We start from the raw sequence: 12,296 nt of genomic DNA, 5'->3' as shown, positions 1-12,296 counted from the left end.
ATGTGCCTTAACTCTTCATCTCCGTTTATTAATATTATAATTATTATTATTATTACTATTATTTTTTGTTACATCGATTCCTGGTGGAATGTGCTTTAATATGGTCTATTGCATCGGTCCTCTTGAAGGACGTGCCTCAACACTTCATTTCCATTTTTTTTTGTTACATCGATTCCTGGTGGAATGTGCTTTAATGTGGTCTATTGCATCAATTCATACAAGTATGACCGTTTTATAAGTAAGATTTTGCGTCAGCACTATAAGGCACTGAGTAGGAAAATTATTATGTAAATGCCATTTTTAATTTAATTGTTAAATTATGCACGTTATTATTATTAATAATAAGTTAACTTATTGATTGATTTATTTATTTATAAATTTATTAATTAACTCATTTTATTATATTTTGTTTTATTTTACATATCGTTTTATTTATTTTATTTCTTATAAACATTTTAAGAAATAATTTATTATTTTATTTATGAAGTGTTATTTATTATTTTGTGTTTTATTTTGTTCATTGTTCCTAATTTATGTCTTGTTTTATTATGATAGTAAATACTACTTGTATTTAATGCTTGTCACTTATGGTGACGACGCGATCGTTCGAGGATCGACAAGGAGCGTCCGTATTTTAGCTAGCGGCCGCTAGAGGTCTCGGACTGGACGATAAACGTTCGGACTGAACGAAAGGGATCGACCGAGCGTTTGACGGATAGCCGGTGACCGCATGGACTGCGAAATAGGGCTTTCTTTTTGATCCCGGACCTGCGTGGAAGCGGACGAATTTTTAGTTTTTTTTTCACTCTCTCGGTTACTAAAATTTTGTGCTGTTAAAGGCATAATAAAAGAATCCTGAATTACTTAAAAAAGCCGTTTTTTTGGTAAATTATTTATCTGCAGGCCGGGCGTTGTGCTAACGCGCAACATTCTAAAAATTCAGCTAAAATTCTATTTAAAAACTCAGTCTTATAATTCTTCTAAATTCCTCTCGCACGAGCTGTGCAAATTCGGCTCGTTCTCTACTTGCTCTATTATACCACGCGGTAAGCGCTGAGAACAAAGGACTGTTCGGTAAGGTACACGCACATACAAATACACAGCCAACGCATCCGAATCGTGTAGTGCAAAAATGCAAGAGGAAAGTGCAGTGATCGCGGACTTTACGTGTGCGGTGTGCGATAAGGCGGATTTGGTAGATTCGTTATTGCAGTGCGATTTTTCCGATAAATGGTACCATTACGAGTGTGCGCATGTGGATAAAACGATAGAGACGAGGGCATGGTGGTGTGCGGAGTGCGAAGTGAAGACCAAACTAGCGAGCGGCAAGAAAGACGACGAGATAGCGCGCTTGAAGAGAGAGATGGAGGCTCTTAAAGCCACGACGGAGAAAGCGTTAGCTTTGATACGGGAGAAGGATGCGGAAGTAGCTCGGCTCAGTAAGAGCAGCGAGCGAACCTCGTTTTCGCCCGGGGAATCGCTTCCTTGCTCAACGGCTAAACGGATTTCGGTCAACGAAGAAGGTGACCTGAGCCAAAGCCAAATAGCAGCCCGTCAAGCAATGCGCTATGAACTCCCTTCATTCAATGGGAATCCCGAGGAATGGCCGATATTTCTGTCAACCTTTCGAAGATCGTCTCGTACGTTTGGGTTTACCGAAGACGAAAATATCCTTCGATTGCAAGGAGCGTTACGGGGAAAAGCACTACGAACGGTGCAAGGCCGTCTCCGGCACGCTGACAATCTGGAGGAAATATTGAGCGCGCTTGAAAAATCATACGGGCGACCGGATGTGTTAGTGAATACGTTGCTCGAACAAATTCGCGAATCACCGCCGATTAAGTCTGAGCGGCTCGATAGTTTTATCGAATACGGCGATTTAGTTGCTGAAATATGTTCAACTATAAAGGCAAGCGGAACTTCTGACAGATTGTACGATGCAGCGCTGCTTCAAGAGCTGGTGGACCGTATGCCGGCATATCTGCGCTGGAGCTGGGGCATGCATAGTCAGGAGCTAAAAAGTGTGACGATGAGCGAGTTCGGTGCCTGGATTCAGAAGGCGACGGATGGAGCAATGGCGGTAACTCCTCCGCAGCTGAAGAAGAAGACGACAACGCGACAAGTGCATGCGCAACACGTGGAGACGCATCAGCCCCAGCCCAATAGGCATCGAGAGTGCGCGTTGTGTAACAGTGATACGTGCGGTACGATCGCGGAGTGTCGGGTGTTTAACCGGTTAAGCGTTGCTGATAGGTGGGACAAGGTGCGCACCTTGAAGTTATGCAAACGATGTTTGGGCAAGCACTACGGCCCGTGCTCGAAGCGTGACGACTGTGGTGTCCAAGGATGCGTCGCTAAGCATCACCGGAAGTTGCATCGTGTCACCAGCGAGGAACGCGTGGAGATAAATCATCATGGAACGCGCTCCGATGGTACATTGCTGCGTTACGTGCCGGTAAAGCTGCACGGTGAGAGTGGTCCAATTTACACGCATGCGCTGTTAGACGAGGGGTCGACGGTGACGTTGATGGAGCAGGAGCTCACCAGGCAACTTGGGGTTAGCGGCGTTCTTGACCCGTTGTGTTTGCAGTACAGTGCGGGAGAGCGACGCGATGAACGTGATTCGGAAAGGGTAGCGGTGCAAGTCTCCAGTGCTGAAGAAAATGCATCCGCATTTTCGATGGCCGACGTGCGTACAGTCAGCCGGTTATCGCTCCCTATCCAATCGGTCGATGTGAACGAGTTGAAGCGGAAATATAAGCATTTGGAGGCGATTCCAGCTGCCTCGTATGAGGCTGTTTCTCCTCGTTTACTAATCGGTATCGACCATTACAGATTGACCAGACCTTTGAAAACTATAGAAGGACAGCCAGGACAACCTACAGCTACGAAGACGCGTTTGGGATGGCTCATTTTTGGCAAATGCACGGATAACGCTAACGACACATCCATTGTGCAGCCGGAGTCTAGCTACCACGTATGCGATTGCCAAGGAGAGACCTCACGGGCAGATCGTATGATGGCAGCGTACTTCGAAGTGGAAGGTTATGGTCCTGCGAAGGAGCCTTTGTTGTCGAAGGAGGATCAACGTGCGATGTCGATTCTGCAAAACAACACAAAACACGTCGACGGGCGGTACACCACGGGCTTACTCTGGCGGAGCGACAACGTTTTCATGCCGGAAAACCGTCAAATGGCTCTATCTAGGATGGAGTGTCTGGAGCGTAAGATGAGCCGAGATACGAGCCTTGCGGAGAAAATTAACGCGATACTAGAGGACTACTTGAAAAAGGGCTATGCCAGACCGATAAGAGAGGATGAGCTGAAAACCTTCTACCCTAGGAAATGGTATCTTCCAGTGTTTCCAGTGACAAATCCTAACAAGCCTAATAAAATTAGGTTAGTATGGGATGCGGCAGCTGAAGTTAGAGGTATTTCGCTGAACAAGAAGCTGCTGACTGGCCCTGACCTGTTGACACCGCTGCAAGCCGTGCTATTCCGTTTCCGTGAATATCGAGTCGCGGTGGCAGCTGACATCCGGGAAATGTACCACCAGGTACGCATTTGCGATGATGACGTCCACAGTCAACGGTTCCTATGGAGATGAGGAAACACAAATGCAGAGCCGCAGGAGTTTGTCATGCTGAGGATGACCTTCGGTGCAGCATGTTCTCCAAGTACGGCGCAATTCGTAAAGAACGAGAATGCAGAGAAATATCGTTCCCTGTACCCGCGTGCAGTTCGCTGTATCCATGAAGAACATTACGTGGATGACATGCTTACAAGTGTGGAAACGGAACCAGAAGCGATTGAGCTGGCGTATCAGGTGAGCTTAATACACAATAATGCTGGATTTTCTCTCCACAATTGGCTCTCAAATAGCATCAGAGTCGTGACAGCGGTAAAAGGCACTGAGTCAACCCTCAAGGAAATGGATTTCGAACCGTGTCTAAAGCCAGAGAAGGTGCTGGGAATGTGGTGGGACACCACAACAGATAGTTTCGGCTTTAAACTATCCCGTGTAAGACACCTGGAGCTGGCACGCAAGGACAAACCACCGTCCAAGAGGCAGATGCTGCGGACTTTGATGTCGATCTACGACCCGTTAGGTTTGATCGCAGGCGTGCTTTTTTATTTGAAAGTACTTCTTCAGGAAGTCTGGCGCCTACACCTTGGCTGGGACGACGAAGTTCCGGAAGAGATCCAGCATAAATGGGACGCCTGGATGGAACGACTGCCAGAATTGGAAAGTTTCATCATACCACGTTGCTACCGACAGCTGGCGTCGCTCACCGAATCATCTCTACAGCTACACGTGTTCGTTGATGCGGGTGCAGATGGTTACGCAGCGGTCGCGTACTTCCGTTTTGAGTGCCATGGACGTATCGAGGTGTCGTTAGTTGGATCCAAAGCTAGAGTGGCGCCTCTAAAGTATCTTTCCGTGCCCCGCTTAGAGCTGCAGGCTGCTGTGATGGGTTGCAGAATAGCCTCGTCTATAACTAGTGCTCATCGAGAAACTATTAGTGGAAGCTACTTCTGGACAGACTCGACTGATGTTATAGACTGGATAAACGCAGACCACCGTAAGTACTCGATTTTCGTCGCACATAGGGTTGCTGAGGTGCTAGACACGACGAACGTCGACGATTGGCGATGGCTTCCAACTAAACTTAATGTGGCGGACGAAGCGACCAAATGGACCAACCTGCAGCATCATCTCGCCTCCGAACGATGGTTTAGTGGGCCCGAGTTCCTGCAACTACCCGAAGCAGAATGGAACATACCTCGTCGAGTACCATCGGAAACGTCCGAGGAGGTGCGGAAAAAGGATAGGCTGAAGCTGGTCGGCATCCACATAGCGCGTCCGATTTTCATCGACTACGAGAGATTTTCCCGATGGACGCGGCTGGTCAGGACGATGGCTTACGTGTGTCGGTATGTAAACATTATTACCAAAACTAAATCTCCATCGACAGGTCCGCTTAACCGCGACGAAATCCAGCGGGCTGAAACGGTAATTCTGCGAGACGTTCAGAGGAACGCTTTTACCGATGAATATGCCATACTCTGGAAGGCGAGGGAAAACTCAACAACACCGTCGTGGAAAAGTCCGATTCCCAGAAGTAGTTTGTTGTTCAAACGAAGCCCCTATATGGACGAGGACGGCTTGCTGAGATTAAGCGGAAGGAAAGATCGTTGCCGTTACGTCGACCCCGGGAGGAAGCGACCTATTCTGCTACCGAGACGACATCGTGTTTCCGAGTTAATCGTTGACGATGTCCACCGTCGTTATAAGCACGGCAGCCAAGAAACTGTAGTGAACGAAGTGAGACAACGCTTTGATATACCGGCTCTCCGATCTGTGTGTAGACACGTACGCCTGCAATGCCGAACATGCACATTGTTGTACGCAAAGCCAGCGTCCCCGGAAATGTGCGAATTACCTGCTGCTCGTCTTGCTGCATTCTCCAGGCCCTTTTCATATACGGGCATTGATTATTTCGGTCCGATGGTAATCGTGAACGGCCGAAAGACGGAAAAACGGTGGGGTGTTTTGTTCACGTGCTTGACGGTTCGAGCCGTCCACATCGAGCTTGTGCAATCCCTGTCTACGAGTGACTGCTTGATGGCAGTTCGGAGCTTCATGGCACGCCGCGGAACACCAATCGAAATAGTCTCCGATCGTGGAACGAATTTCGTGGGCGCCGATCGTGAATTAAAGGAAGCTGCGGAACGTGTTGATTCGGCGATTTTAAATGAATTCGGATCGCCCGATCCGGTGTGGAAGTTTAACCCCCCCGCAGCCCCACACTTTGGAGGATCATGGGAAAGGATGATCCAATCGGTCAAGAGAATGCTGTCGCGCACCCTCACGGAGAGGCATCCTACGGAAGCGGTACTGTCGGCAGCATTGATCGAAGTCGAGAACATGCTCAATTCTCGGCCACTTACACACGTTCCAGTCGACGGTGAGGATGAGGAACCGTTAACTCCCAACCATTTTTTGTTAGGTTCTTCCGCAGGAATGAAGCCCTTGGTGAAGCCTGATGATTCGCCAGCAGGCTTGAAACAAAACTGGAGAGCTGTACAGGCTAAAATGAACGAGCTCTGGAAGAAGTGGATCAAAACCTACCTCCCCACCCTGGTTAGAAGGACGAAATGGTTCGAGTCGTGCAAGCCTATCGAGACCGGAGATGTTGTCTTAATCGTGGACGAAAACAGCCCGCGAAACTGTTGGCCGAGAGGAAGGGTGGAACGCGTAGTCCCATCCAAAGACGGAGTCATTCGTCGGGTCGTCATCAAAACAGCGAAAGGAACGATGCTGGAGAGGCCAGTGGTGAAGCTGGTATCGCTGAACGTCGCGCCGAGGGTTATCGTTTGACGACGTCGAAACGCCTGGTGGACTGTCACTTATGGTGACGACGCGATCGTTCGAGGATCGACAAGGAGCGTCCGTATTTTAGCTAGCGGCCGCTAGAGGTCTCGGACTGGACGATAAACGTTCGGACTGAACGAAAGGGATCGACCGAGCGTTTGACGGATAGCCGGTGACCGCATGGACTGCGAAATAGGGCTTTCTTTTTGATCCCGGACCTGCGTGGAAGCGGACGAATTTTTAGTTTTTTTTTTCACTCTCTCGGTTACTAAAATTTTGTGCTGTTAAAGGCATAATAAAAGAATCCTGAATTACTTAAAAAAGCCGTTTTTTTGGTAAATTATTTATCTGCAGGCCGGGCGTTGTGCTAACGCGCAACAATGCTCATTAATCACTTACAACGTGTTCCTCAAGTAACTTTTTTTTTGTAACAGACCCCTTCAGGAACGTCTAAATCGTTTATATTGTTCAACACTTGCTAGTGTGCGTATCTTCTTCATTGATATAAACTATGTCACTGACACATACGCACCACGTTCATCCATATTCTCACTTGTTTTGGAAAATACGCAATACCCACAATAACCAACCAAATCCTTATATTTACCATGCGTAGATTCGTCCAACTGCGCCATTGTCGTGATCTGGCCAAGCCACCATCCTTTAAAGCAACCTTTCGGATTCAAGAAATTAAGGAACACACGGTGTCATGTTCTTCTGTTGATTAATCTAACACGACTGACGTTTATTCGCATTTCCTGTCATCTCGAATGATCTTTCACGCTCGTCCTATCTCTCTCTCTATCTATCACTTTCTTGTCTATCCTAATCCCTACACCAACTATTCCTTCTGGCCCTGCTTTCCTGCACCATTTTTGCTGCAACCTCTACCCCAACTGCTACAATGGAAGCTATTGCTATTGCCGCTGCGATTAAAAAAATGTTTCTTATTTTTACAGGAGCGTTTATGTATATTTAAATATTTAATATTACAGCTCTTTCGAGTTAGAGGACCAATAATGGAAGAAAACTGCTGCAGGCACTTGAGCCATCAAAATAACAACGGGGTCATGGGGATGGTGAAAGATAAATAATAGAGTCGAGATTAATCGTTTTTTATCATTGATTTTCTTCCAGAACGTTGAGAAAAGCCTTCGGCTAATTGCCGAGGTGGAGAGACGGCCTGCTTTATGGCAAAAGCGGTCGGATTTCTACAAGAACGGTATTCGGCGAAGGGATGCGTGGACCGAGATTGGTGGACTCTTGGACCTCACCGTCGAAGAGGCGAGCTACCAGTGGAGGAAGCTGCTGACCAGCTACCGGACTTACAAGTCCAAGCTGCTTAAAAGTCAGCAAAGTGGAGCAGATACTAATCAAATTTAAAATAATATGAAAGTGTTCAATGACATAATTTTATCATTCGTAGCGGCTGAGGACATTTTCCAGCCAAGATGGTTCGCCTTCGACGCGATGAGGTTCCTCGATGATACCCTGAAGGACGGCACGCATCTCGATACGGTAAGTTGTTTTTTTATTTATCTGTAAATTTTATATTTCACTGCGAGTTAAGGGCGGTCCTGTGGCACGGCAACAACATGCCTGTCATGGGTTGAAGCCTCATATGGACCGTTCCCGAATAGCAAGGACTCCCAGCTGCGTTGTACAGAATTAAGCATTGAAAGTCTGTCGGCATGTTCGCGTAGGACGTTTACGCCAATGTTTTTAAATTTGATAAGCTCCGTAGCGCGTTACTATCAAATTATATTTCATACGGTTTTTTGTTTTGCTCAACACGTGAAGCTTTTGTGGAATGAGTATAACAAAAAAGTTGTATTAGTACTTCTGTTGCTAGTTCATGTTTCATTATACTCACAAAGGAATTCATTTTTGAAAAAAAAAAAACAACAAGCGTAGAACCACTGATTGAGCGTTCAAAACAAACAATTCGTAATACAGGAGCCTGAATCATACGCGTACAATAACTAAACTACATACTCATAAACTACAATACACATGTGTTGATGTGGTGTTTCTAAAACGATCGCAAATAAATCTGAATAACTTGCCAAGCGTGATTCACGTTGAACCATTCTTTCATCTAAACAATGGTGGGTGGACAATGCATAGGTACAAGAGAATTGGCGACGATGTGGGTTAGCATATTATTCATATAATGTGTAATTACATATAATCTACGCACATTCTACGATTTAATAACTACTAATCAGCTTAATAAATGGCACATACAAAGAGTTGTATTGCATTAATGATTAAGTTGGATATTATACTTAAGATCATGTGCAATGTGTAAACGTATATTCAACAAGTCGTTTGGCGTGCGACAGGGTATACCTTGTAGTTCGCTCATAGTAGCTGGAGCTCTCTCGCCTTCTACAAAACGCCCATTGACGACCCTGTCAAAAGATGAAGGGCGAGTGTATGTATTGCGTGAAGCACTCTGTCGTAGAAAATTATGGAGATATATTGTTGTCATAATAACCGTTTTAGCATCTTCTGGCTCTAGCAGAATCGGGCTTTTATAAATGCAGAAACGGTTGGCTAAAATCCCGAACACATTTTCAACGATCATTCGAGCAGGATAGTGACGTTTGTTGAAAACTCTTTCAATTGTCCCTTCCGCATGCATGCCTCCAAATGGTCGAATGCAGTATCTGGTAAAAGCAAACGCTTTATCGCCTAAAAGAAAGTAAGGTACTCGCATTGCATATGGAACTGGCAGTGGTTCAGGTTCCGGAACGTTCAAACTGTTGTTTTCCAGCCTCTGGTACAAGCGTGTGTTTTTAAACACACCTCCGTCAGATATTCCACCTTTTCCTCCAATATCTGCATGTAAAAAGTTGTAATCGGCATCTACTACCGCAAGTAATACAATGCTGAAATAATGTTGATAGTTGTAATACTCTGATCCACTATTACTAGGCTTTTCCACTTGTACGTGTTTGCCATCAATGGACCCAATTGCATGCGGAAAATTCCACCTTTGTTCAAACTTTTTTCATTTCTCCTTCCATTCTTCTGCTGTGGACGGCATCTGAAATGATAATAACACATACAAAGATAAATTGATTATATACAGTAGAACGTCGATTATCCGGGTAGCTCGGGACCGGACGGTTGCCGGTTAATCGATTTGCACGGATAATGGTCCAAGAAATTTCAAATTCATATAAAATTATAAAATCCACTAATTTTATGATTAATTCACCTTGAATCAATCGATTAATCGTTAGTAGAATATTATTTTAATCAAAAACTATAGGTTTAACAACCGTTCATGAACAAAAATTTATTTCTAAAATACCACTAGGCACTACAAAGCTGCACAACAAACTGGTTGCCCACTTGACTATCGCTGCAAATGTTCGCTGTAAGTTTGAACAGCTGTCACATTTATGCGCACGGTTAAGCCGCCCGCCGGTTAAACCGCCCCCGGATAATCGACGTTCTACTGTATTTCATAAATTTAATTCATATGTATTGCTCGTCGTTGGATATCAATGCAACCTTATTCATTTTGTAACTTTTTGATTATGCTATCTCATTATTTTTTATCTCTCTTTTCAGTTCGATGACGACCTAGAACAACACACCTCCACCCAAGCCCACCTAATCTCTTCTTGTTCCTATTCCTCAATTCCGCCGCAACCAACAATCCCAGCACCAACAACTCCAGCACCAACTCCAGCACCAACCACAGCAACAACCCCAGCACAAACCCTAGCACCGACCCCAGCACCGACCCCAGCACCAATCCGGGCACAAACAACTCCAGCACCAACCCCAGCACAAACCCCAGCACCGACCCCAGCACCGACCCCAGCACCAATCCGGGCACAAACAACTCCAGCACCAACCCCAGCACAAACCCCAGCACCTACCCCAGCACCAAGCCCAGCACCAACCTCAGCGATGGAAAATTATTTCTCCATGTTTGGCCAGTGGGTAGGGGCATGGTTAAACCATTTACCACGCGAGCAACAGAACGATGCCACAAATCGTTTGCGGCAGACGATGCAGGAGTGGGATCTCCAATATAATAAAAAAATAATAAAAATATTTACAAAACCATACCTTTACATAGCTCCGCCAATGTTTATTTAAACATGCACACACATCCTTCACAATTTTGGCAATCGACGATTTAGAAACCTAAAATTATACAATACTCATTATAATCCGAACATGTCATTTTAATTTGTTCAACATTCGGCTATTGCATGTGAAACAACTAAAGATTAATATTTTATAGATTATAACTAACTTTATTTATTAACTTTTATTTCCCGCTACATTAATTTAACCGCCACTCTAAACACACCCGAACTACACGCAAGCCGTCACCGAAGTCCCGCTTCTCTCCGCCATCGCTTCTGTCTCCATTCTCCGATCTCTCTTCGCCGTTCACGATCTCTCTCTCCAAACGATCTGTGCCGATCGCTCTCACTTCATTATCAGCACCCGAGTCGCATTTACACGTTACGCGAATCGTAGCGACCAAGGTCGCTGCATGTCCTTTTACTTTTTTTTTTTAACGAAAATTGTTTTGCAAGAAAACTATGTAGTACGATTTGTTTTGCAAGCAATTTCTTATCGTTATCTCGTGATCTATATGTGTCTTATGATAGATCTAGGCCGTCAGAAGGGACTTCCGTCAGAACGCTCCTTGTGCTGGGCTGTCGTTTTCATCGCTCTTTTTGCTGCTGCGTTCACGTGCGAACAACGTAACATACGTGTAAAGTCCGTCCGCTTGACTTAATAATTCATTGGCCTTCTATATTTTAGGTGCATAATTCTGACTATAAGCTGCCTTCTTGGACTGGGAACTGGGGGAGCAAAGTTATCATTCAACCATCATTCAACCGTCTTAGCTCAACCTCACCAGCTCAACCCGTATAGCGTTTGTTTCCTGTGCTAGTGGTGTGTGCTACGTTTTTTTTCTTCAACTCGATATCTCGTTTGAGCCTGTGTCTGTTTAATGCTGCTTCCATCGATACGTGCTTGTGTGTATATGCCGTGGGGATATTTGTGGCTATATGCTACTGTTGCTTAGGGAACTAGTTAGGGATAATCTTTTTTTTTTTTTTTTTTTTTTTTTTTTTTTTTTTTTTTAATAATCCTTACTTCCTAAATGTACATAATCACTTAAAGCTATAAATGAAATCTAAACTAACTATATCTTGGCTCTATCCTGCAGCTAAATAATAATTTCCTAAAATTCAAACCCCGTATTCTGTATCTAAATCCTAATCTAACCTATGACCCTTGTCTATCCTACTTCAACTTTTTTTTTTTTTTTTTTTTTTTTTTTTTTTTTTTTTTTTTTTTGGTAACTAAGCTTTTTCTACCAAGACTATCCTACAATTTATGTTTTCCTTGATTTCAAATCCCTAAACTACTAATTCTAATGTTTCTAAATCCTAATCTGAATATAAGAATCTTCCTTATCCTATTTCTACTCTTTTTGTTTTCCCATTTTCATTTTATGAATTAAATTTTTTTAATCTGTTGTTGTGTACTTTCTCTAATTTTTTCCCATTCCTTACTATACATGTTTGGTCGCTCGGTATTTCAACCACTTCGTATGGTCCTCTCCACAGCCCTTGCAACTTTTGCCCTACTCCTATTTGGTTATTTCTGACGAGTACCATCTCTCCCCACATAGGTTGCCATTCTATTGCGTTCTGATCGTATATTAATTTACGCTTCTCTTTTGACTTTATCAAATTTTCTCTCGCTATGAAATGTGTCTCTGCAATGTTTCTTATTAACTCTTCAGAATAATCCGAGTACATCCTTTTCCTATCAATTTGTTTGTATATGGAAGTTGGTAACCTAGCTTTCCTACCAAAAACTAATTCATAGGGAGTATAACCAGTCGACGAATTAATACATGTATTGT

The 12,296-nt window shown here is 44.3% G+C and overlaps 3 protein-coding genes across 3 annotated transcripts; all 3 read left to right on the top strand.

The window, feature by feature from the left end:
- The first annotated feature begins 1,132 nt into the window (after nt 1-1,132).
- Nucleotides 1,133-3,607, top strand: LOC125908334 (uncharacterized). Its single transcript, XM_049611037.1, has one exon. The coding sequence runs from the start codon at nt 1,133-1,135 to the stop codon at nt 3,605-3,607; it is 2,475 nt and encodes an 824-aa protein (XP_049466994.1).
- Nucleotides 3,608-3,752: 145 nt separating this feature from the next.
- Nucleotides 3,753-7,759, top strand: LOC125908333 (uncharacterized). Its single transcript, XM_049611036.1, has 3 exons — nt 3,753-3,826; nt 3,883-5,014; nt 7,514-7,759. Exons 1-3 carry the CDS (start codon nt 3,753-3,755, stop codon nt 7,757-7,759), a joined length of 1,452 nt encoding a protein of 483 aa, XP_049466993.1.
- LOC120961188 (endoglucanase A-like) lies at nt 7,498-10,498 on the top strand. Its single transcript, XM_049606540.1, has 2 exons — nt 7,498-7,894; nt 9,962-10,498. Exons 1-2 carry the CDS (start codon nt 7,766-7,768, stop codon nt 10,496-10,498), a joined length of 666 nt encoding a protein of 221 aa, XP_049462497.1. The 5' UTR covers nt 7,498-7,765.
- The last annotated feature ends 1,798 nt before the right edge of the window (nt 10,499-12,296 follow it).

The sequence above is a fragment of the Anopheles coluzzii genome, chromosome 2, assembly GCF_943734685.1.
Source record: "Anopheles coluzzii chromosome 2, AcolN3, whole genome shotgun sequence".
NCBI lineage: Eukaryota > Metazoa > Arthropoda > Insecta > Diptera > Culicidae > Anopheles > Anopheles coluzzii.
The sequence above is the reverse complement of the archived record's forward strand: the minus strand, read 5'-3'. Positions and strand labels throughout refer to the sequence as shown.